General features: G+C 41.7%; 1 protein-coding gene across 1 annotated transcript in view; it reads left to right on the top strand.

The window, feature by feature from the left end:
* The first annotated feature begins 1,608 nt into the window (after positions 1 to 1,608).
* Positions 1,609 to 26,261, top strand: part of cntnap2b (contactin associated protein 2b) — a 40,759-nt gene continuing 16,106 nt past the window's right edge. Inside the window, exons 1-18 of the mRNA XM_084911252.1 lie at positions 1,609 to 2,027; positions 9,345 to 9,461; positions 10,274 to 10,467; positions 11,000 to 11,147; positions 12,569 to 12,772; positions 12,873 to 13,057; positions 14,932 to 15,075; positions 18,608 to 18,866; positions 19,001 to 19,150; positions 20,080 to 20,242; positions 20,372 to 20,478; positions 21,140 to 21,259; positions 21,407 to 21,519; positions 21,948 to 22,032; positions 22,215 to 22,371; positions 23,839 to 23,966; positions 24,046 to 24,216; positions 25,137 to 25,355. Of these exons, the coding sequence (XP_084767378.1) occupies positions 1,946 to 2,027; positions 9,345 to 9,461; positions 10,274 to 10,467; positions 11,000 to 11,147; positions 12,569 to 12,772; positions 12,873 to 13,057; positions 14,932 to 15,075; positions 18,608 to 18,866; positions 19,001 to 19,150; positions 20,080 to 20,242; positions 20,372 to 20,478; positions 21,140 to 21,259; positions 21,407 to 21,519; positions 21,948 to 22,032; positions 22,215 to 22,371; positions 23,839 to 23,966; positions 24,046 to 24,216; positions 25,137 to 25,355 (2,746 nt within the window). The 5' untranslated portion in view covers positions 1,609 to 1,945. The remainder of the gene's footprint in view (positions 2,028 to 9,344; positions 9,462 to 10,273; positions 10,468 to 10,999; positions 11,148 to 12,568; positions 12,773 to 12,872; positions 13,058 to 14,931; positions 15,076 to 18,607; positions 18,867 to 19,000; positions 19,151 to 20,079; positions 20,243 to 20,371; positions 20,479 to 21,139; positions 21,260 to 21,406; positions 21,520 to 21,947; positions 22,033 to 22,214; positions 22,372 to 23,838; positions 23,967 to 24,045; positions 24,217 to 25,136; positions 25,356 to 26,261) is intronic.

Consider the following 26,261-nt stretch of genomic DNA (forward strand, 5'->3'; position numbering starts at 1 on the left):
CTGCTCAGTGTTAGTCACTGTTAATCTTTAACACTGAATATGTTACTGGTAGAAATACAACCCTGTCAACAGTGTTAATTTAACACTGGAGAGTTTGCAGTGTACTATGTAAAATACTTCAAGATGGCTTATGTTTGGATTTCACACTGAATAGAAACTGACTGACGGCGCGTTAGGAATGAAATGATTAAGCAAAGTTTTTTTTTGTGATTTTTATATACACATTGGAACTTTGCTTATTAACTCTGTGTCATCAATTCAGCATCAATTCAGCACTATGATTGAGTTGAATATTGAGACTGACATGTTGAGCTGCAGAGGGAATTGCAAACATGCTTAAACATCATAACTAGTTAAAGTCAGGGCGATATTTCTCTGTGCCAAGAGAGTCCGAACAGAATGTCCCGGACTTGGATAATAAGCAGAGAACAACAGGCTGAGAATTGCTAGATAATATTAATATAGCAAGGTTAGGTTAGGGAGGTGTTTTTTCTTTGTCTATTTTTTTCCAAAAAAGGAGCAGATGCAGACGAGGTCAGACGAGGATGAAGTGCAGGAGAAGATCCACTTGTAGGATGGCAGGACCGGCCACATCGTAGAAGAAGACAGTCATAATCATACTTGTTCTTGTTGTGGTATAAAACTGTATTACAGGGTCATCCTTTTTGTGAAGCAGACCGTTGGTCCAGCGCTGTAATTTCAACTGCTGATACAAATGAAATCTTTTAAAAGATAATCACTCTCCTGTTCTTCCTTAAAGAAACAAACACTAACAGAAGTGGGTTTAGTAACTATTTATGTTTAATTATTATTTATTTAATTATATATAAATAGTTACAATGTTAATAATGTTACATAAAAATAACTACATTACACCTGAAAATGTGTCATTTAGTTACATTGCCAAGGATTACAGTGTCTTAAAATGTACCATCATTAAGCTCCGTCTAAATCTTGTTTTTGTGAGAGTAACCTGAGTGTAAATACTTTTTTACACTGTTTTTTGTTTGTTTTTTGTTTTTGATCATGAAGTGAAGTCATCCAAAAATTCGCTTATATTGTAAAAAGGATTTCATGAAGTCCTGAAATTTGACTATAAGACAAAGAAGTTGTATTCATTCATTTATCCTTGAACCCTCATCAAGAGCTGCTTTGTGATCATTTCTAAAGAATATTTCATTATGTTTATTTCTTTGCTCTTTACACGAGCAGGGACACATCTGTGGTGTGAGCGCACTGAGGTCTTTATAAAAACTAGTATGCTATGGTGTAAACTGGCCTGTTTTTACTCTTAATCATTTCTATATATTAATTCAGGCCTTTTGTTTTTGTGTGTGTTTAATGTATCTTTTCGTCTGAATTTGTGGTGTGAGTCTGTCGTGGGGGCTAATTTCCATGTTTTTATGTTAAAAATAAACTGAAGATGATATTTTGTTCCAGGCCTTTCTGTGCTTTGTGTCACCTCTCTCGTGTTTTCCCTCCGGGACGCGTGCGGACCCTTCTGTTACCCCTCTGTCCCCCCTCCTTTCAAAGAACCCTGTATTGTTGTACATATCAGACCGTACCAAGTATTGTGGAGAGTGGGGGTGTATCGATTGCTCCTGCGGTGTATTGATTGCTCCTCCATCGCACTGTCTGACCACGCACCTGGAGCTCGAGGCCCGGCCCGCAGCACAGTCGCGTTCCGCTCACAGGCTGGTACCGGAGGGTGTCGTTTGAAGTCAGCTGGGGTGCCACTGGGCAGATTGATGGGACAGGAGAGAAAGCAAAGACGTACACGACGCAGTGGGCGGACAACCATTGCTCCTGGCTGCTAATAAAGGAAAACCGTGTGTCGGCTGTGTGTCGCTGGAACAACAGACAGCCCAGCGGAGGGAACGCGGCACGGGATCCCGCCTGCACCTGCTTTGTTGTCTGTGCTCGTCTCGTTCACCGTGCGGATAACATGTTTCATCGGAGCGCTTTGTTACTGCTGCCCGTCTTTTGTAACATCATCAGCAACTCCAGCGCTGCATCCTCAGCATCCAGTAAGTAGGCTGTCGCGCGCGCGCGCGCACACACACTACCGTAGCAACCGAGGTTAATTTGGAAACATTCATTCATATGAAAATTACGCTCGTACCAATATTTCTGTCTAACGTGTAAAAGGATTGGGCTTCAGTAGAAATAGCAGCTCTGCGTGGAGACACACTCGTGTTTCGGTCCACCGTGGACTTCTAGACAGAATCTCAACAACACATCAGAATAATAGCGTGACAAATACACACCATCTCTGACTGTGGAATATATCCATGCATGCTCCACAGATGGAGCTAAAAATAGCAGGAGTCTCAGTGTAGCTTGTATTTATTTAGATCACAGCAGCTGTTCTGTTTATGGAGCTGCTGATGCAAAAGGTAAGAGCCCCAGCAGTCAGAGCCCTTTAACAGGAAGAGATCTCCAACAGAATGAGGCTGAGGGAAGGGCAGCCATCTGCTGCGGCCGGTGACTGGCTGGGCAGTGATGGGAAACGGAAAAGAGGAGCATCGGGAGACCCCCAAAGACCACACAGTACAAAGCAGGTAGAACTAATCACATGTATTAGGGACATATAAGCACATATGGAGGGGGGAAGAAAGGCATCATGAATGCACACAGGACAATAAAGAAAAAGTTGAGAAAACTCTAAATGCCAACATGATCCACTGGCTTTTTGACTTTTGAGTGTTGTTTTTGACTTGTTCTGGTAACTTGGATAATCTTATTAATCTGTTTAAAGTATTCATGTGACGTAATCAGTCAAATGTTTGGTTTGGCACAGGGTTTTCAGCCAAACACTTTCTCATACAACCTTCCCATTTATCTACACTTGAGACCAGTAGCAGACCGACCCAAAAATTATGGGCATCAGAGCTTTTTAAAATTTGACTCTGGATTTAATAAGGAGCCAATTAGAGTAACTGAATATGACAGAACTGTGACCAGCGCCCGTATTGATTTTGACACAGAAATTCTGATAACTTGACGATAGTTACTCTGAAGTGGACACATGGAAGAAATTAAGGATGGATAATTTAGTATAAGGTACTGTGAGCAGCATATTTACCAAGGCTCCAGTTCTGCTGCAACTGAAGGGGGCAGCACATGCATACAGCTGGTGGTGACGAAGAAGAATAAGGACCCAGCATACACACTGAAAACTACAGCCAGGCAGCTCTGCTCCAGCCCAGTGATAAGAAGGGCAGAGTTGGGTATGACAGTTTGTTGCATTCAAAGTCAGTGACCAAAGGTTAACAACGGATAATATGCAACCAGTGCTATCATGCTTTTTATACTGGGAGAGAAAATGCTTCCAGTTTACTCTGGCATCTGTTCAAAGAATTACAGGTTTCAATTCAACATCAAGCAGCCTCCAGTGTTGCCCTTCTGTTACTGTGAAAGACACACAAGTGTTCTCTGAGGCCATTGTAGAAATCAAATATGGTTCACAGGCTAAAATATTTAGAGTGGCTAATGTTGTAGAAATGCTTAAGCTAACATAACTGCTAACATAACAGTAACATTAACAGGCTACAGCAGCCACGCTAACATCAGGCTGTGTCGTGTCCTCTCGTGGTCTACCACCACCGTGTCACTGATTTTAAAGACGATTGTGGTTACGTACCTGGGACAGTCATTTTAATTTGGTATCAAAATGGGAATCACATAATTGTACTGGGACTGTTCCCACTACTAATCTTCTGGTATTGTGACGTCCCCGCTTTCTAGGCCCTGTCATACATTTACTGCCTTTACTGTGTGTTTTTTATTAAGTACATACAATAATTAACAAAGGTTTGCATCCAGTATGCTTTACAGCAGGACATTCTGTTTTTTGTTTTAAAAGATAATAAATAAGGCACAGACACAAAATAGAATAAAATAAATAAGTAAAAGCGTAGACCCAGGGTGTCAAACTCCAGTCCTCGAGCGCCAGCATCCTGCTTGTTGTTGAGATATCCCTGCCCTACCGGCTGCTGATTACCTGGATCAGGTGTGCTTTGCCAGTATGAAGCTTCAAGGGAGGTTAGTTGGAAAACGAGCAGGACAGCGGCCCTCGAGGCCTGGAGTTCGACACCTGTGCTGTAGACAAACCAGTGAAGAGTAGTACTGATCAGTCCCTCAAGTCCAGTCGTGTTAGAAAATTCAGAGAGGGATCCACGTCCACTCAAACTCTGTTAACTTCCTCTGGACTGAATGGAGGATTGTTTGGGGAGTGCAGTATGATGACAGCTCGTTTATCCAGTGTTTCTGAGGCTCTGTTGATTTCCAGTTTTTAAGTACACACTTTTTTGCTGCAGTCGATGTAAGCAACACAAAGTGTCTCCGACTAGGGTGTAGTGTTAGAGACGCAACATCTCCAAGTATCCAGAACTGAAGTCCACACAGCTCCGAGGTCATTGTGATCACAGCGTTCCAGTAAGCCTGGAACTCCAAAGCATGTGGCTGTTCATTGTTATGTCTGTTTTTATATGAGACATGTGAAATAATGTGACCTCTCATATAAGCTTTAAGTGCTTCTCATATGTTTGAATGTGAGGAGGTGTTTAGGTTTACCTCTGGATACACGTCCGGTTTAGTATTCATACAAGTAATAATTTTGAGGTCTTCTAGCAAATATCCTCTAAATCTCCACCCAGAAGGAGGAGAAAGAGGCTCAGGTTGGTAAAGCTTCAATTCCATTTTACAGGACTGTGATCTGAAATTGTAGAGGAGTGTCTGTGAGGCCAAAGACGTGTCAGTTCTTCAGTGAGTATTAGGAACAGTTGAATAAAATGAATATTCTCTGCTCAACATCACTTAGGCCCAATTCTGTCAGGCCCCGGGTTGGAGATATAGCAAACTAGTTTTCCATGGAGCGATCCATTGACGGGTTCAAAACTAGGTTGTAATCACCGCCCAAACACTTTGGACTTTGCCTGCTGTATTAAACTATTAAAAAATTGTGGGTCATCTAAATTTGGGCCATACAAGCATACCAGTACTATTCTGTTCATGTCCATTACACAGTCTATCAAAATGAACCTGCCATGTTTGTCTTTCTCTGTTGAATTTAATGGAAATCTATGGTTTTTATTAATAAGCCACACCTCTAGCTTTGGATGAGAATGACGAATAAAAACATGACCGACCCAGTCTCTGCACTATTTTAAATGTTCTCTATTAGTGAGGTGGTTTTTTAAGATATGTTAATGCTTTCTTCTTTTTGATGGGGGAGTTACTCCCTCTAAATCAAACACAGTCTAACCGTCCAGTCCTGTTCAGTTTACACACTGCAAATGAATCTTTCCCTGGTTAGGAGAGCAGCTCAGAGTCTGACTAAACCTGCGACTTGTTGCCAAATGTTTACGATTTCCAACACTTACAGAGTCAAACATGGTACAGGGAGAGTGGAGAGGGAAAAAGAAGAAAAAAGCCATCCTGTAATCTCCCCATGACAAAAGCGTGGGCAGGTAGAACTCCATCTCTAACCTTGAGCGCCTCAGCGGAGCGTTCAGAAGTACTGTCATAGCTTCATAAAGGAACGACCAAACCAGTTCACAGAAAATAGTACAAAGTAGCATGCATGATAACCAGTTGTTGCATATAACAAAACAGTGTTTAGACATTTAAGGTGCAGCTGATAGTTACTCATTTTAACGTTTACATCATAATGTGTAACAGTGGTTTACTGTAGGCCTCTTCCACACTGGACAGGAAAGGTTCCACCTCAGATGGAGGAAAAATTTCATGTCAGAGCCACAGTTTGGTAGGATAGGTGCTGGTGTACTCAAGGTTCTTCTCTCAAAGTTTTTTCTTCACCTCGTTGAAAGTGATCATCTCGATGGTGTAGTCCGGGTAAAAGGAGGCTCGGTGAGTATCCAGGTATACAGTCCCTTTGTCTCTGGCCGAGCGGAGCACTTTGTCCTCATCCCTGTAGTTGAGAAACTTAACAAGGATAAGCTGGACTCCATCCGCCGCTCTTCCCGAGCAGTGTGCTCTCTCTATGATGACCGTTGCTTGGAAGTGTTCCTCCCCATAAAGCCTGGGATGATGTAGCCAAATTCATCATCACCCTCAGACTTCTCCGGGATATTAACAATCGTAACATTAGCTCTCCTGCTCTGTGCGTTGGCCAGGTTGTCTTCATTAGCTCCATTGTGTCTGCTTTGCAAAGAGCTGAAGTCGTGTTATCACCATAATACAGCTGTTTCTGTCCTGGATGCATTTTCCCCTTTACTCGCACTTTTGCATTTTTGCCCAACAAAAATAAAAGTAACGGCCACATCCATGCTGTAGACTGTAGACCGTTTTCCCCCACCGTGATTGTAGTGCAAGTGCAGCTGGAGCTGGTAAGTAGAATCGATACCACCAGACTAACGAGTCTGGTTCTCTACAAGAGTGCGCTCAGCTTGCTACCAGCTGGTTGTATTTTGGTTGGTAACATGTTACTTTATTTGGTATTTGTATAAATCAGGACATTCGCTGAGTGCAGATGTAATAGTTAAATGTCTAAGCAGACAGTAACACGTGATTTTTGATGACTTATCACAGTTCATTGGTGTTTTATCAGAAACTGATTGCCTGTAATTGCCAACTTTACCCCAGTTAATCACAAACTTAGAGCAGAAGTAGCAGCTTGACTCTGTATTATGGCAACATTTATGTTGGCTTTTAGTCACAGTGTTTCTGTGATCGATAGTCTGATTTTGCAGCAAGAAAACTAACAGTTTAACTTAGAGGACGTAATCTGAAACTCAGCGTATTGAAAATGTAAAGAATCACAATAATATTGTGTGGTGATAACACAGTGTGGTGATAACACAGTGTGGTGATAACACAGTGTGGTGATAACACAGTGTGGTGATATATGTTTCTTTGTACGTACATGCATTCCTAAATATATGTTTGTATCTGTTTGTCATTTCTGGAGCCAGTGAAACACTCAGACTGTTTCAGCCTTTATGATCATGTCAAAATAAATTTGCTGACGGCCTTTCAGCAAATATTTCTGTTGCTTTTTTTGGCTAATTTTCCCTACATGTTATTTTTCACACTGTGTTTTAGGTCATTGCTGAGGTTGCTGGGTTTTCCTGTCTGCGCTCAAATAACTGTTAAGGTCATGCATTTAGTTTTGTTTCCATTTGAAAAAAGTCAGCTGAGTCAACATTTTTGACCTTGTCAGCCGTGATTGGAGCATCGATGTTCATCACTTCACAACAGCTGGTTAAAAACGATATGGTCAAAAGTTGGTGAAGAATATTTGATCTAAAGTGAACCAAATGTTTGTCTTGATGACGTCGGTTGACAAATTGTGCTGATTCAAAGGGAAATGGCCCCAGCACAGTCGTCTGGTTTCATTCTTTATCCCTCATGTAAAACTACAACAAAGCAGCAGTTTTGGTTTAGACTTCAGTTCAGTGCAGAAACAGAAAAAACATCAGAAATCATTCACAGTTTTCTGGCATTTGCATATTAAAAATGATGATGAAGAACAAAAGCATGGATGGAGGTTGTTCAGTGGTCGGGTGAACAGCAGGCTGGTCAGCTTCCAGAAGCAGCAGCGCTGTCATCGCACGGGAAACTAAATTAGAGCCTAGATCAACTCTGCACCACTCTGTTTGATTAAAAAAGCAGTTAGACTGGATTTTTAGGAATATCATCATTGTGGTTTTGCTGCAGGAGCTCAGACGTACTGTTGTCAGAAAGACCAGGTGGAGACGCTGATTTCAGGTCGTCTGCTGACGACGTCGTGTTTGTCTCGTTCCTTTATGCTGCTGAATGCATGCGAGGCTTGTTTTGTAATGCATATGAGCAAGCTCATCACTATGCTCAGCACCTGCCTCCCTCTTTCTCTCTCACACACACACACGCACACGCACATGCGCACACACGCACACAGCTCTGAACTGTTCCTGGTGTGTGTGCGTGTCTGTGTGTGTGTGTGTGTGTGTGTGTGCGTGTGCGCGCGTGTGTGTGTGTGTGTGTGTGTGCGTGTGTGTCTGTGTGTGTTTGCGTGTGTGTCTGTGTGTGTGTATGTGTCTGTGTGTGTTTGCGTGTGTGTGTGTGTCTGTGTGTGTTTGCGTGTGTGTGTGTGTCTGTGTGTGCGTGTGTGTCTGTGTGTGTTTGCGTGTGTGTCTGTGTGTGTGTGTGTGTCTGTGTGTGTTTGCGTGTGTGTCTGTGTGTGTGTGTGTGTCTGTGTGTGTTTGCGTGTGTGTGTGTGTCTGTGTGTGCGTGTGTGTCTGTGTGTGTTTGCGTGTGTGTGTGTGTTTGCGTGTGTGTGTGTGTGTCTGTGTGTGCGTGTGTGTCTATGTGTGTTTGCGTGTGTGTGTGTGTGTGTGTGTGTGTGTGTTTGCGTGTGTGTGTGTGTGTGTGTGTGTGTGTGTGTGTGTGTGTTTGCGTGTGTGTGTTTGCGTGTGTGTGTGTGTGTGTGTGTGTGTGTGTGTGTTTACATCATTTCCTGTGGGATTGATAAAGTGTTTCTTGATGATTCAGAGCTTCGGTCTCTGTGTTTCAGACACGTGTCTTACATCAGTTATGTTGCTGTGCTGAGTATTTCTGCTCTCTTCCTCTGATAGCAGATAGTGTGTAGTTTCAGCAGATGTTATCACTGGAACTCTAAACTCTCTAAACTCTAATCAGATAATCTCAGACGCAGTCATTAAACATCTTTTTGTTGTTACCGTGTCATCACACCCAGTTTCATCAGTTTCATCAAAATGCTCACAGAGCTGAGATCAGCAGCATCAGCCTCACACTCCTCCTAACCTCCCAGTGTCAGTTATACAGATGAGTTAATGTTGGTGATGTCATGTTAACCTTGGCTTGAACAAACGAGTGGGTTCAGTCAGCTTTCAATTGTTTGATAAACAGACGAGAACATTCGTTGTTTGTACAAGTGGAACAAAATGTCCAAATGATGGATTTTGGTGTTTGTCTGCTGGGTATTAAGACACATCCATCAGTTCTCATTAGAGTGCAAAATAATGTCCTCAAAGCCAACTTTGTTATCAACATGAAGAGCGGATTATGTGGAGTTATGAATATTTACCTGAAAACGCAGGTGAGCAGCTGCAGACGACTGCTGTGAGTTCATGCTGCTGTTTCCGTGTCGACCACACAGTCCTGTCACACACCATCACTGTACATGCTCAACAAAACTAACAGATGCCAGTCAGTCACACAACTGCGGGGAGGTCTTTTTGCTTTGGGCTAAATTCAGCAGCTAATGTTCTCACAATAAGATTGTGACCTGCTGCTATGGTGAGGATGTAGAAGTACAGCACACTGTAAAACGTTGGCCTGTTGGTAGCATTGAAGGAAACATCTGTGGGCTTCTGTTTCAGGTTCAGGGAAGTGTGAGGACAGCTTGGCCACTCCTCTTCCTTACAGCTCCTTCACCGGGTCGTCTCTATACAGCCGAGGAAACGGAGCCGGTTATGCCAAACTCAGCCGGAAACAAGGTGTGCCTCGGGAATCATGAGGATGATGTTGTTTGTATTTCTGGGTTGTGGAGGGGTTAATATTAAAACAGTTTCTGGGTCCATTCATGGCTGCATTTCTACAGCTTTGGTGTTAAATGTCGGCTTCTGTTAAGGCTGTAGCTCACAGTGCCGACATGTATTAGTTGTATAATTGTGACTAAATAATTATGTCAAAGAAGAAAGTGGTTTGTAGAATCCGGCTGAAATGCAGCTCGGACCCTCAGCTGAACGTGTTTATTGAACTTTGACTTGGACTCAAAGTGTTGATCTTGTCATAAACTAACACTGAACACTGAACAAGCTGTTCTAATGCTCAGTAACGTCTCAGGTATGAGCTCAACGTTTTTCTTTTTTATGTGACTGTAAACATAACCATGGTTCGTGGGTTTACTGGTTCCCACGTGAAGTTTTACCTTACCTGACTGTAAACATCTATAAACATCATATGTAAATGTTAAAAGTATAAAATAATAATGACCAGAGACCATTTAATTTAAGAGATGATTAGATTAGATATAAATGAGAATTGATATATTTATTCTTTAGGCTGTAAATACATCATCTGTGGGCATTTTTTCACTGTTTTTAAAAATCACATTTGGCATGTGAGTTCATGTGTGCAGTGTTTTTGGCTTAAAGTTAGTGTGGGCAAAGCCTCAGAATAATTCTCCAGGTAAAGCAGTGCAGACACTGAAGACGATTAGGCTCAAAATGTCGTTTTTTCTTCATCTACTCACTTTTTTCTCTGACATCTTTAACCCTTCCCAAACTTACAACATCCCAAAATCTAGGTTCTGGAGGGTGGTCGCCATTGGATACAGACCGTTACCCGTGGCTACAAGTAGACCTTGGTTCTAAGAAGCAGGTGCTTGCCATAGCAACACAGGGTTGCTATAGTAGCTCTGATTGGACCACAAAGTATCGGCTACTTTACAGTGACACACAGAAAAACTGGAGACCTTATCTACAGGATGGAAACATTTGGGTAAGGAAATCAGTCGGACCGACTTATCGACACAAATATCATTTCAAGTCGACGCTGATGTTAAAATATCACACCTGTCAGGGTTTAGGAAGACTAAACCCTGACAGGTGTAATATTTTAAATTTAGATCTGTGGCACGGTGCTATTACTGAAACTATTACTCCTCTTCCTTCAAGTCTTCGTCTTTTGCTCCTCGTTCTCACACTGTAACATAAGCCTGTGTTTAATGTTGCAGTGTGAGTCAGTTTCACAGGTGTGGACCTGTGTGTTTGTATTTGCTCCGTTTAGAGTCTCGAGTATTTATGGATTAATGGGTAATAACCATGTTATTATCAGGACAAAACCTCCGATTTGACTTCTGTTGTTTTAAATGTAACACCAAATCACATCAACAGTTGCCTGAAGGTGTTTTTCACTTTTCTAATTAATCAATGAAAAAAAAACATGTGGTTTAATGTTATTTGATTCATTTTCTAATTAATAAAAACTACATTTAGATCTGATTTTCTCTTTAAAACAAATGTTGTTTCAGACATTTGAAGGGAATGTAAACAGCGAGGGTGTAGTTCGCCATGAGCTGCAGTATGCCATCCTGGCTCGCTACATCCGTTTCATCCCAGTGGACTGGAGCAGGGCGGGTCGCATCGGGGTGCGCCTGGAGCTGTATGGCTGCTCATACTGTAAGTACAAGCTGAAGATACCTGATTGAAACACCATGCATGTGATGTGGATGAGTGGATGTAGATTTACAGTACATGACCTGTGGGCACCTGCGTCTGGCCACTACAGGATAGGCAGTTCTTGAAAACTGGAAAGTAGAAAGTTCATCATTTGTTGGACAAATATACACTTCTTGCAGTTGTGCCTCTGTGCAGCACGACAGTGGATTTAAAACCCAATGAGTATTTTAATACCTGGATGAAAATCCTTTGCAGGAGTCAGACTGCATGAACCCATGGACATCGCTGTGGACCAAAGATGTTCTGGTGCTGCTGACCAGTGCACCACACAGTTTAGTTTGCCAAGTTTTTGCGTCTGTCTGTCAGAACTATTTAGATCTTTTGCACCGCACACAAAGGCTAAAATAAATTGAACGTTTGGTACCAAAATAGACGATATAGACAATTCAATGAAACACAGTAAGATACATGTGAGTTAAGGCCCAGAGAAGAATCCAGTATTATTTCGAATGTTTGGCTCAGCAGGAGGACAGAAAAGCAGAATGTAGTTCAGGAGGAGCTATGATCGTGGTCTCAGCCTTGTTCATGTTTAAAACAAGGCAATTTCTATACAAAAACAATGTCACATGTACAGATGTGTGATCTAAAAACACGAGGACTTACATGTTAGCTTTAATCTTCTGGTTTATCAAACAGCAGTCCTTCCCTTTAAATCTAAGCTCTCTTCTTCCTCTCCTGTCTTTCTCATCTTTCTCCATCTCTGAGTGAAGTTCGCTCTCTTTCTTTTCTTTCCATGTGAGATGCAGCAGTTGGACTTTCAGCTGCAAACTGTTGTTCTAACTGCAGATTGTAGATAGTTAAGTTTAGGATTTTTTTGGATCTCTCAGTCATGCAAGTGTAGCTGAGAGTAAGTTGATGTAAGAGGCTTTGCTAATCAGATCAGCTTCTCAGGCCACAAATGATGATTGCATGCTACTGGCACATTACGCTCAGCTGCAAAGTCTGTGCAGTAACAGGTTCTGTCACACACAACAAGCTCACACTGCAAGCAGAAAATCATCTCTGTGCATAAGAAGTTGCACTTGGTGGAAAGTGTCCCCAGTACATTTGTTAAGGGCGAGATTTAGACCGACTGAAAGAGTGCAGGAAAAGATCTTTCCTAAAAGCTGCTGATGGCTGAGAATGCAGCCGGATGTCTGCTAATATGTACCTATAGCTACAAATTGTGTCTGCTAGCAAATGTATGTAGTTGTGTTACAAAGTCTGAGGGCCAGCAGAATACGAAACCTTTGTATTCCTATCGCTGATGTCTATGTATTGATGAAAGTCACAAATACACTATATTTTGAATTATATGTTAGTGTTTAACTTTCATTTAATAAGTTTTAATGAGTTCATACTTTTGCTTTTGCATCTTTCAGGGGCTGATGTGATTGGTTTCGATGGGCATGGGGTCATCTCCTACCGCTTCAGGAGTAGAAAGTTCAAAATTGTGAAGGACGTCATCTCTCTGAAGTTTCGCACCACAGCAGGAAATGGGGTGCTGCTTCATGGAGAGGGGCAGCAGGGGGACTACATTTCCCTCGAGCTTCACAGAGCGAGACTGCTGCTCAGCATCAACTTAGGTAGCCTTCTGATCTTCCTGGTGTTTGTATCAGAGTGTGTTCTGTTAAACTGGACTTTATTAACCACTGATTTCATGAATGATGTGATGTGTCTGTCCAGGCAGCAACCAGAACGGTTCTATTCAGGGTCACACGGCTGTGACCAGTGGAAGCTTGCTGGATGATGACCACTGGCACTCTGTTGTCATCGAGCGTTACCGCAGGAATGTCAATTTTACTTTAGACCACCATACTCAGCAGTTCAGAACCAATGGAGAATTTGATCACCTGGACCTGGACTACGAGGTACAGCTTCCACACGACTCAGTTTATCATACATTTGACTTAAACTGTGAATGTGTGTGTTCTCATTTAGTAGGAACCTGTTTATTCATGTGTAATCACTTTGGTTTTAAATGTGCTATAGAAATAAAATGTGCTTCCAGCCATCCGCTCTCTTCTGCTTATCCTTGTCAGGGTTGTGGGGGGTTTGGATCCTATTATGTACTTATTTAATGAACTACTTGCTAGGTTCTAAGAATCCTCTCCAAAGTCTTAATTGAAGAGGAAAATATCTTCTTAGTTTGGATGTCACCTCGAAAGGAAGACACACAATGTTTGTTCACATATAAACCGTATTATATGAAGGTAGTCTGACTTTCAGGTCCTCGTCTCCAGCATGATTTAGGTTCTGCTGATTGTTATATTAGGCATGCAGTGAAATTTGCTGCTTCCTTTTAATGACTTTAACTGAGGCTTCAGTGTTTAGAGGACATGTGTGCACAGGTACGCATATCTGCTGCTAATGTATGTCCTAGTTATCCGTCAGCCAGAGCACAGGTTTCATCGTTCAGTTATATTTGAACGCAGTTTTATTTATTTATACACTGCAAAAATCAAAAAGATTCCATCTCAGGGCACTGTGCATAGTACACTATTAAGAGTAACTCTGCAATCACTGCTTGAACAGATTGTTGGTGAAGCTGGAGGAAAAAACTTAGCTTTGACAGGAAAAGTAAAGATTCTGGCAGAAATGAACCCACTCGTCATGTTTCACACACAGTTCCTGCTTTGGCACAGCAACACCACAACACTGTCATGATAAAGCTTTCACAAATAATTAGGTCAATTAGTTCATATGACTGGGGCTCAGTTATTTTGTGAAAGATCAGCTCAATATTTAAGATATTGTCTTTCAAAAGAATTTGACCATTTAATCATTTAGGGTACATAATTCACATCACTTCATCATTTCAAAAACATTACTGAATGGCTGTTTGGGAGCTCAGGATTTAAAAATAGAATACTTTGTGGTGGACATCGTAGCATGACCTCAGGATCACATCTAAGAGCTATTGTCAGCCAACATTTGTGTTCATGTTTTTAAATCAGAATACTTGTTAAAATTAAGCATTTTTGCCCTGTGTTTACTTTGTTTACTGCTTATATTTAGATTATTATCCAGTGTTTTTTTTGTTTGTTTTTTTGTTCTTGTACTCAAGAGTTTTTTTGATACGTCTGATACTCTAGTGTGAGAGTGAGACAGGTACAAAGTTGAAGCTGGAAGCAATAGAGGTAAGTGAGCTTAAATACCTGGTCAACCATCCAAGGCATCAGACGGTGCACACAAAGCATGAAGAAGGGTGTGCAGAGAGGCAGCGAGGGTCGAGACGAGTGTCTTTGTAACAGAAGGATTGCAGCAAGAGTGCAAGTGAACACAAAATGCAGTTTCTAAATGAAGGTGTTTCTTATTAACGGTAAAAGAAATCCAAACCTGCATGACCCCACGTGACAAAGTGATTGTCCCCTAAACCCAATGACTGGTTGGGCCACGCTTGTCAGCAACAACTGCAGTCAAGTCTTTGTTTTTTGTTTAACATACAAAACAATCTGAAGTCAGGAAGGAGGCAAACACTTATAGAGCTTATCTCACTCTGTATATTTGATACTTATTGGATGTCTGAATTCTGAAAGAGTCCGTTTATTCCTGCTGGTGTTCCTACAGTTTACAACATTACTGCGGTTCATCTGTGTAACGCCTGAAATATTCATTTACTCTTCACAGTTGAGTGAAGTGGTTGTTGTCTGCTGTTATTAGTAGACCTTAAAAAGTGAATCATTTCTGTGTTGGTTGCAGAGATGCAGTATCCTCCAGTGTTGCTTTGTGTTGTGTTCCTCAGATCAGCTTTGGAGGACTTCCTGTGTCTGTGAAGCCAACCTCAGGAGGCAAAGAGAACTTTGTTGGCTGCATGGAGGGAATTACCTACAACGGGGAAAACATCACTAGTCTGGTGCGCAGGAAGAAGGTTGACACCACCAGCTTTGTAAGAAGTGTCTTCTCTTTGAGTTTATGTGCCCAGCCTTGTGTAAATGTAGACTCGAATGCTACTTGTACAATGATCTTAAAAACCCTTTCGCAGTTTTTCTGTTATTTGGCAGTTTGCATCTTTTCCTAAACTAAATATGTCATGGACACTCGTCTGTGGAGGAAAACTCTTCCTCAGCTTCAGTAATATGCCTCGATTCGTCGTGACCCAAACAGCTCTAAACGTACTTTTTTAAACCATGTATTACTGTTGTTTGTGTTAACCTCTGCTGCTGCTACTAAAATGGCTAAAGTGCCAGACAATGTAAAATATTTTTTCTTCTTTATTTGGGATCTTCTTAAATAACAAAGTTAATTGAGTGGATTTAATTGTTTTTGCTGGACAGAAAACTCTTGGAAGAGAATAAGTTGCTCCTGTTGATTTGTCCCAAACAGTCTCTGACCTGAACACTTTCGACCTGTCAGAACATTAAAAGGAGCTCCGGTAGTTTCTTCCCTGTTGCTCAACCTCCTGAGCAGATTAGCAAAGTGGCCCGTGACACTTATGCCTGTGAGGTTGCCTCTGCTGTAGTCATTGGCTACTGTGGCTGTTCTGCAGCAGTGATTAAGGGCATTCTCATACCTATAGACCAGTTTACTGTGGTCTGAATCAGCTGTAGTTTTGCCCCATGATTTGGTTTCTCTTCACACAGAGAAAATTCCAGGTGAACCAGTGCAAGTGCATCACTACAAACCACGTGATAGATGTATCTGGGCAGGATCAATAAAAGTAAATACAGCAAGAAGGTGCTGTGTTTTGGAGCATTAGAGACCAGGGAGAATATTTGTTGATTTCACTGCTGGTTGCTGGCCTGTGTAGACCTTTGCACGGCTGTAGTACATTGCTACTTCCCAGAATGCAAAGCGTGCGTTGCTAGAGGAAGCTTTTTAGCTCAGTTTTGAAATGTACACTGGGTAGTTGATTCAGATTGAGGTCACATTTCTACCATAAAGGAACCACCACAACAACCACACTGAAACTGTTTGAAGGAGGTGGTCTTGGTGCAGTTGTTTTGGTCCGTGCCCAAGTGCAATTACTGTGCTCACGTCTACACAAACGAACCTCGCTAAGAGGAAGACAAACCAGAGTTTGATTCTTTGAAAGAACCAGAATCTTCTTTCTTCATTCTTTTGGTCACTACTCAGAACATAAAGTACAGCAGAGTCCAAGACCCACCAGAGACAAGTGTGACTTATTGCCAGCAAAACAAAACAATCTCTCTTCACTGTTGTGCAAGGACTAAATGGCCTTCAGCAATGGGCCAGACATCCCATAGTCCTCCCCACACAAGCAGGAATGGGGTTGCCAGCCTTCTCCGAACACTCTGCCAAAATTCTGTCTTGAAATCAAAAGTGATGAGCTTTGTGTTAGTACTATTACCATATCACTGCATGTTCAGTGCCCGTGCATGCTTTTGAGCTATGAGCGTATTCGTTGCCAAATGAAGTGATCTGATTGGTCAGTTGTTTTTTGACAAATCTAGTGTGGTTCAAAATAATGAATTCTAGATTGGTCCAGTGAAATGACGCGGTCAGTGTGAACAGCTGCATTCAATTCAGTTTCATTTATATAGCACTAAATCACAACAACAGTAAGTAAATAAGTTGTATTGTAAGGCAGACCCTACAACAATACAGAGGAAACAGAGAAAACCTCAACATTATGATCCACCAGCATAAACTAAGGTTTGTCTGTAACTTTCTGCTCACACTTAAAACTACTTTACAAATGTTTCCAAACCTAAATAAAAAGGGATTATTTACACACATTTTATTAAGTTCATCTTCATTGGAAAATTTTCTTTCAAAAACATATCTGTGCATACAAATATGTAAAACTAGATGTAATGTTTCTCTCATTTACTTAAATATGTGCCGTGGCTCCAAAAGGTTGGGAAACACTGATTTAAACCAGTGCAGCTGCTTTTAATACCAGCATGCTCCAGTCACTGTTATACAATATTATGGTCAACAGTATCAAGTGCTCTTCAAAGTAAAACACTTCCTGTAACAAGCTTTTACAATAAAATAAATAATTACCATTAACTGTTTAAACACATTTTCTACACATTCACTGCAGTAAATGAGAAGGAGAGCATGTTTTAGTCTTTCCTGCATGTCCAAGAAGCCAGTAACATGTAAAGGATCCATAAATCACAACATCCTCCCAGCTGATTAACAGCTGTTCATCAGTGTCCAGCTGCTTCAGTGCGTTTACTTATCTCGAGTGGATGTAGTAACTGAGCAGGTCTGTGCAGCACGCTTTAAACTGTGAACAATGCAGGAACAGCTGTGTCCGAGGAAATGCGTTTGTCTGGGTGAGTTATTCTCTCCAACCAGGACAACATCTCCCACATTCATCACACTGGGTGTTTTTACTGGTAAAAACCACCGACCTTCTGGTTAGTGGCCGACCTGCTCTGCCACCTGAGCTACAGCTACCCCCAAGTGCTCACAACTCTGGAACTGTGTAAAGAGGACAGAGGCCTCAATATCGCCTCTACTTCTGTCAGTATACTAGTGAGCTCCTCAAAGTGCAGCGAAGCCCTCCCAGGACACTCCTTAGATTTGTTTTCACAGAGTTCTCAGGCTTTTCCCAGAAGCCACCCCACCGAGCTGCTCGCTCAACAATAAACTTCCAGCTGATCCCCTTGTCAGTGAAGAACGTCTCTGATGGTCTGCTCTTTCAAATGTCATGAACAATCCTACATAACCTTCGTCTTGCAATAAATCTCTTCATAGCTAAGAGACATTTTTCAGTGGTCTGATCTGAGACCAGTTCTAAATAAACCACCCCAGTGATGGTGCATTGAACAGTGCAGTGTAATCGCAGGCTGCCAATTAACCACAGTGAATCTGTGATTAGTTGGCAGCACCCAACTGTCATGTCATGGGAATAAATAGCTGTGAGGAGAGCTGCTCTTTGAAGGATTTGTTGCTATCTGAAACTAAAACCAGAATACTGTAGCCTCCCACACTAAGACTGTGGTTGTCCTCTGAGAATGGATTTTGAATCTCTCCTTCTTCAGGTGGCACATTTCTTGTCTGAAACTTGTCTGACTCGTTAGAGCTAATTTTGATTGCCGGTTCTTTTTTCCACTCCATAATAACCACTGTGTTTTTAGCTCAGATGTTCAAACTGAGTGGACTTCCTCTATATCACACATGTGAGTGCAGTCTGTGAATAGACTGGCTTTTAGTAACGTATTCACTGTGAAAATGTCCGAAATGTAAAAAACAGACATGCACGTGGATCCACGCGCTCAGCATTTGATGACGTTCATGTTACTCAGACCTACGCTGGCCCTAGAGGACTCACAGAAGTGGAAATTATAGCATCAAGTCTTTATTCCACACACTCTGAGCACCTAAACTGCCTGACAACCGTTTTCAATTTAGAATCCCCAAATAAAATGAAGTTTCAAAATAAAAGTCTGTTAGGTACTGTCTACTCCATAAATCTCTTTATCGGTTTCTTTCTTCCACTGTAGCGTAACCTGACATTTTCCTGCTCCGAATCCAACACCTCCCCAGTTTTCTTCAACTCCACATCCTTCCTGCGGCTGCCGGGTCAGACTGACAGCGACACCCTGTCAGTCAGTCTGTCTTTCAGGACGTGGAATCCCAACGGCCTTCTGATGTTCACCGCCCTGGCGGATGGCTGGGTGGAGCTGGGCCTGACGGAGGGAAAAATCACCGTCTATATGAATGTGACACAGAAGAAGAACACACGTATAGACATTTCATCAAGTGAGCTCAGCTCGTTGGTTTTTAGTCTTCGGTTGTTTAATTATTATCTCGAGGTCCTTTTTGGTCTCTTTGTCTTCACTTCGATCGCTGTTGTGTTTTCCTGTTAAACTTTTTTCATGTGTTTTTCCTCATAGGTTCAGGTCTGAATGATGGACAGTGGCATAGTGTCCACCTGAATGCACTGGAAAACTATGCAATGCTGACAGTTGATGGAGATGAGGCCTCCACAGTTAGAACAGCTATCCCCATCCAGATCCAGACTGGAGGAACCTATTACTTTGGAGGTGTGTTAAGTCTAATTGTTGAATGTTGTCATTGTGTTTCTTAAATTTGTAAAGTCTTAGTTCAAGCAGTAGGATCAAAGAGATTCCTTTGATCCTGACCACCTCTCCAGCCTCTCTGTGCTGGGGGAGGTTTTATTGTAGATACATCCTATGTGACAGATCTGCTTCTTGTGTTGTTGCTTCCTGCTTTTATGACCCTTTTGGTGAGCAGGAGGTCACACAAACACACACACACACACACAGTGCCTTGTCTTAGAACCATTGGGCGGTTTTACATTGGGAGGTGCTTGTGTTGTGTTGTGTAAACTAAATAAATAAATAGCTGTGAGGAAGCTGCTCTTTGAAGGATTTGGGCTACAGACAGCTGGGGAGCATTAAGCTCCTCAGCTGTTCTGACCAAAGCTTCCCTCGTTAGCGAGACCGGTTGAAGATGTTCTGTCTTGTGTTCTTCATGAGGAATACGTCTCTAAACTAGCGGCGCCTGTGGAAACACAGACTCAACAAGGTGATTACTGAAAAATGGGAGTAAACATGATCCAGAATAATTTGATGTTTTATCAAGTGTGTCCAAGTTTTCTCTTCTCTCCTAAAAACACAGTGTGAGAAAGCAGCACTGATGCAAGTGTGAATTTAAAATGTGGAATAACAGGCTATGACTGCGTGCTACATCCGTGTGGGTAAAATTAGTCCAAGTTTCTTGATTATCAAACAAAATGAAAGTAGATGTTTGTTTTGTCCTGAAGCACAATGACTTTATTTTCACAGAAGCTCGCATTGACCTTCAAGACCCGATTTTTGGTGCCTGAAATATTCCATGTTTTGAATCCTACTTAAAATGAGATTAAACTGTGCCGTCCTCACCAGCTTCATTCCAGTATACTTCTTTGCTGGTGATAATAATGCCTTTGCTGCTCTCCGTCTTTGTCTAGGTTACTTTCTGCAAACTAACCCCAGATCACATCAGCGCTCCTTCCAGGGCTGCATGCAGATGATCCACATAGATGATCACCTGGTGGACCTCAAGGCGGTGGAGCAGGGCCTCATTGGAACTTTTGAAAATGTCAGCCTAGATATGTGTGCCATTATAGACAGGTATATATCCCAGAATTGCAATAAAAGAATTAAAAGCACAGTGGCTTGTTCTTGGGACCTCCATCAGTCTGGAGGGTGGAGAGGGGTTGAAGTCGTGTTCTCACTGAGTTTCCTGCTGTGTCATGTCAGGTGTGTTCCAAACTACTGTGAGCACAGCGGTCGCTGTTCTCAGACATGGGACGCATTCACCTGCAACTGTAGTGGCACTGGCTACACTGGAGCTACTTGCCATACCTGTAAGTGCAATTATACACTGGCATTTGTTTAATTAATGGTAATCCTAATGTTATGTTAATCATAAGACTAGTTTTTAGTTAGTTGGTTATTTCATGATCTATTTGCTCAGGTTCCCTGAAAAATGTTAGATTTTTTAAAGATGCTCGCATTCTTTATCAAGTTCATTCTTTTAGGCTGAAGGTAGCGCTGAACATTAGTGTTTTTGTTTTTTAATCTCTGCCCACTCAGTGGTACAGTCAGGGCAACCTCCCAGATCCTGTTATCATTTAGTTCTAAGGCTTTATTCTGCATTTATCTATCAAATACACTGTTCCTCCCTTTATTCGAATACTGTACTATTATTATTACTACCAATATTTTCCATGCAACCTTACATGGCTGCAGACAGAAGTCACAATACTGAAAGGTACCAGCAGCAGTCTTTGAGGTTGCCAGTAGAGTAAATTCCTGTGACTGAACTGAGTGCCTAGGGTTACTTTTCTAGACGTTTCCAAGAGAAAAGCAGCAGTTTGATCTAAAAGTCCTCATCAGGTACTTCCAACTCTGGGACAGGCTGCTCACTTGTGTCATATTGGTCCCCAACTTTTTGGCTTTTGCGTCTGACTCTCTATGGTGAAAATGGATGCACACAGACAGACTATACCTTGCTTCCCCTGATAGCACTGTATCAGCAATCATGTGAGGAGTATAAGCACCAAGGCAAGAGTTCGGGGAGCTACTGGATAGACCCAGATGGCAGCGGCTCTATAACCCCCTTCAGAGTCCACTGTGACATGACAGGTAAGATATTCAATCTTTATTTAAACCAGCATGAAGAATATATTCCAGCACACATTACTTTATGTTTATCATGTGACTGATTGTATTTAGGTAAATCTGTGATGTAGAAGGAGCAGAGAATATTTACATGTTGGTTGTTTTTCTTAGAGGATGTGGTTTGGACCACGCTAAGGAACGACCTGTCTCCTCAGACGTCAGTATCCAGTGCAGACAAGGGCAACGCAGTGCTGCAGATTTCTTACAATATGACTGAGGAACAGGTACACACGTAATGTGACACACTCCATTTCCTACATGCACTTCACTTTTTGTTTTTTAACAAACAATAAACATGCAGACACAAAACTGAAGTAGAAACAAAGTTCATCTTCTAAGCATTGTTAATCGACTGTTCAGCGTTACAGATATTTTTGGGGAGAAGTACAACGATTCGATGGGTTCATAAGCAGAATCGTGTTGGTCGTACGGGGCTGGCTGCTTGAGTCACAGGTTTTTATAGTCATGTTAAACAGTTGAATCTGTTCAGGACTAGATGGCTTTAATTAGTAAACAGTGCTCTGAACAATAAAGAAGAACCCAGCTGTTCGGTTGGTTTTCATTCCAACACACCGTAAATATCACAGACTAATAAATATTCTTAGCAGACAAATGACAAATCCGAATACTCGTGTCTGTCTCGTGTGTCCAGATGTTGTCAGTAACCAGCAGTGCAGAGTACTGTGAGCAGTACGTCGCCTACGCTTGCCGAATGTCCCGCCTGCTCAATGGTCCAGGTGATGATGCCTATTATCGACCTTTTCACTCACTATAAAGAATGTGTTTACTCTGTTCATCACACCCATCATTATTATCATAACACATACTGTAAACATTAAATTGATATTTTTGAATGGTGCATGTGTTCAGAAGTGTTTAAGTAGCAGTACACTGAGTAGCTGTTTGGTTCGACCTCCAGATGGCGTCCCTTTCACTTGGTGGTTAGGAAGAGCAAATGAAAAGCATTCTTACTGGGGGGGTTCAGGACCAGGGATCCAGAAGTGTGCCTGTGGTATTGAACACAACTGTACTGATTCCAAACACTACTGCAACTGTGATGCAGACCTGCGTGCCTGGTGAGTGTACCCTCACTCAGCCGCTCAGCTGAGCTGTATCGTGTTACAAACTAGAGTTTATAGTTTCATCCTGTAGGTCAGGGGTCGGCAACCTTTCTGATGATGAGTGCATCTAAAATTGGTGTTATTATTATTGGTGTTCTTTGTCTCTCAGAAACAGTTCATAACTTCAACTCATCCATGTCACCTAAAAGGTAAACCTGTTTCTCCATCACCTGTTCAGCTCTGATGATTCAGTAAGGACATCTCCTGGTTTCATCTGCATGTTTCCCTCTCACCACATATCCAAACCAACATCATGACCAGCAGCTTTACAGCTGTGGCTCCAGCAAACATCAGCTGATACTAGAAGTTAATATTAAATAAATTCTAACAACAGCTGATCAAGCTTAAACGTGCTGCTGTTGTTTAGCGCGACATCCGCTGGTTTCCTCTTTCTGGCGCAAAGTGGGCGATAAACAAACAAGAGAGAAAAGCCGATCAGCTGATCATTGATCAGTTTCATGATTGAAGTAGAAACAGGAGAGGGAGGGGGGAGAATGAGAGGAGAAGAGGCAGCTGTACAGCGTAAACACAGAATAACTCCAGCTTTGTGTCTTTTCCATTGTACCTGAAGTCCGGGACAAACTGTTCTTTTTCAGCTCAAAACGAAACGCGTCATATTTTCTCTGAATGCGAGACGATTCAGTTTTTACAGGACGGTTGGAAACTCTACTAACTAACCTTATGAATAAAATAAAGTTCACTATCACTAACATCACAGCACCCACCCAGCTGTATAGAAACTCCGTCATGCTAGCTAGTAGCAGTACGAGTTATTGTAACTGACTGTAAAAAGTCAACACAATGAAAACAAACTCCACCTAAACTTGGTTTATATCTGACCAGACAGACTGCAGGTCATAACTTCTTACCTGAAGTTCAGTTCACCTGACACTCGGACCGGCGGCCGCCTCGGGTCTCTGCTCCTCCTGCCTCACCTTTCCCTCATCCACCTGCTGGCCTCTGTGGGAGCTCCAAATAACTGAGTTATTTTTACACATCTGCCAGCATCTGGCCAATTCACCACCTTTCATTGTTTATAACGTTACAAAAAACACCCCAAAACAACAAACAAAAAAACAACAAAAAAATCATCGGCCCATAAAAACGTAAAATCACATGGCCAGTCCAGCTATGGTCGTGCCATCAGTTAACCCTTCGCGTGCCAGCTGTGGCACGCGTGCCCAGGGTTGCCGACCCCTGCCATAGATTATAATCCTCATTATCCTCACTCAGTGTTTGAATGAAAGCTTGTGCCTGATCAGCCCTTCAGTACTTTCTTAAATGTATATGTGAATGATGTAATAACACAAATTAGACAAGAGTTATTTAAAAAATCAAATCTAAAGTAAAGGAAATATTTTTAGCTGACGTAATCCTGAGCTGACTGTCATGTCTTCTTTCTGTGTGTGTCCGTGTATGTAGGAAGGAGGACTCAGGCCTGTTGGTCTACAAAGACCACTTGCCAGTCAGTCAGGTTGTAGTTGGTGATACAAGCAGAGCTGGATCTGAGGCCAAACTAACCATAGGGCCACTCAGATGCCGAGGGGACTGTGAGTCTCACACACACACACGTATTTCATGTTGTTTCATACACAAATATATTTTATATCTTGTGGTTATTTTCTATAGCAAACTTCCGGAATGCGGCCTCCTTTACAAGCCCCGCCTCTTACCTCCACCATCCTTCTTTGAGAGATGAAACCAGCACTGACATCTCTTTCTACTTTAAGACGTCCTCTACTCATGGAGTCTTTCTAGAAATCCTGGGAAGCACCAGCTTCCTTCACATTGAGCTCAGAGGTGGGTCAGTGTGTGTGTGTGTACTACTGTAATACTGTTGAGACCTTTGAGCATGTGCAGTTGAGATATTAGGTCCTTTTTAAAGATATAATCCCCAAAAGGTTGATTCTGTTCATCTGGACGTTTTCAGTTGGAGAAACGTGTCGTCACTCATCAGGTGGCTTCTTCAGTCTCAGCTGACTGCAGGTTTCAACCTTATAAACACTGCATTTGCATAATGACTGAAACCAGCCCACTGAATGAACAATGGGCTGTGAGGTCAGTTCATTGATCAGCTGAGACTGAAGAAGTCACCTGATGAGTGACGACACGTTTCTCCCACTGAAAACGTCGTTTTAAAATATCTGTGTTGTTTTATAATAATATTCCTTAAGTGAAACATGTAAAAAATATTGGTCCCAGCATGGAGCCCTGTGGAACTACATTCATAACTTTTAAATGTGAAGAAGACTCCCGTTTATATGGATAAATTGGAGTCTATCAGATAGATATGATTCAAACCAGCACAGTGGTGAGTTCTAATCTCTGTAGTAAAACATTGTGCACTGAGGTCTGTCAGGACAACCATGGAGAGGAGTCCGCTATTAGAGCTCATAAGTAGATAATTCATAACCTTCACTAGTGCTGCTCATGTGCTACGATGCACTTTAAGTAAACCATTAAATAAACCATTCCTTTGCAAATGCAAATGGTCAGTGTTTGGCGACTTCTCTTTCAAAAATTTTTGAAATGAAAGGAAAGTGGGTCTATATTTAGCTAAAACATCTGGATCAAGTAAGAGCTTTTTGAATAAGGATTTAAAAGCCTGTGGTATGTAGCCTGTAAACAGAGATAACTTAATCATCAGTATTTATTACTATCTGTCTCTAGGAGATGAAAATTTTAACTATTTCCAATGTTTGACATGTTTGATTCCACAGCCGACTCAGTGGTTTTATTCTCTTTTGGCATTGGCACTGAGAAGATGGAGCTCAGTGTCCGCTCACCAGTGCCGTTAAATGATGACCAGTGGCATCGTGTGGAGGCTGAAAAAAACATCAAGGAGGCAGTGCTGCAACTTAATGGACAGCACAGAATGGTCAGGCCCACCACTTTACAGGGCCATGCAAAACCAGAGCTCTACAGTGATCTCTATGTTGGTAAGACTTGTGTGCCACATATGTTTATGGTCCCATTTGGACTCATGATGAGTATGTTACTCTTCTTCATATATGTCTTCAAACCACGATGAACAAACCGTTTCATTTTAGAAAAAGCATGTGTGCTTCATTCAGTATATTTGATCTTATTTTTTTTGATGTTTTAAAATGTTATGTTGTGATCATCAGAGTCTGAACTATAAAAAATCTTTTAAGTTTTTGTCTGAATTTATTAATGGCTGCAGATCATCCAAATATAAAAAAAATGTTAATGGTCCTGACTTTGACGACAAATTTCCCAAAGGGTGAGAAGGTGCTTGAGATAATATTCTGGATAAATTATTAGTGCTATATTTGTAGTGTTGTATTTGCACTGAATGGATCTCATTCGCTGAGTTGTATAAGAGTAACTGTGAAATTTGTATCTTAGCTAATGCTGTACTTCATGACTTTTGGTTAGTGGTAAAAGTGAGATTTGACAGGTGGGGAACCAAAAGTTTAAGTTTAAAGGGCTTGAGGTAAGCAATTGAAGCAACTAACAGTTAGAGCCTAGAATACAGCTGAATTACATTTGACTCGGTGGTAAATACATTAGAGGGTTACAGCTGCAAAGCAATGCCCGACCAACAGACAAATGTTCTTGGGTGCGGGAATTCATCACAATATAAGCAGATGTTACATGAAGTGTCACAGCTTATTTTTGACACATAGGCAGTATAATGCTTGTACAAAAGCTAGAATTCTGTGAATGGCTCTAATCAGCAACATCAGTTTAAATTTTATTTCATTTCTGCACCTTTAATGTCACTTTGGATTGACCTTGAACCCTGCAGCCTACCCTGTATCAGATTTGTTTATTACCAAGTTTGTAACCAAAAGAGGAGTCTGTCTTGGTATCATGGTGCA

This window comes from Perissodus microlepis, chromosome 18 (genome assembly GCF_051167445.1).
Source record: "Perissodus microlepis isolate ML-2025 ecotype Zambia chromosome 18, ASM5116744v1, whole genome shotgun sequence".
NCBI classification, from domain to species: Eukaryota; Metazoa; Chordata; class Actinopteri; order Cichliformes; family Cichlidae; genus Perissodus; species Perissodus microlepis.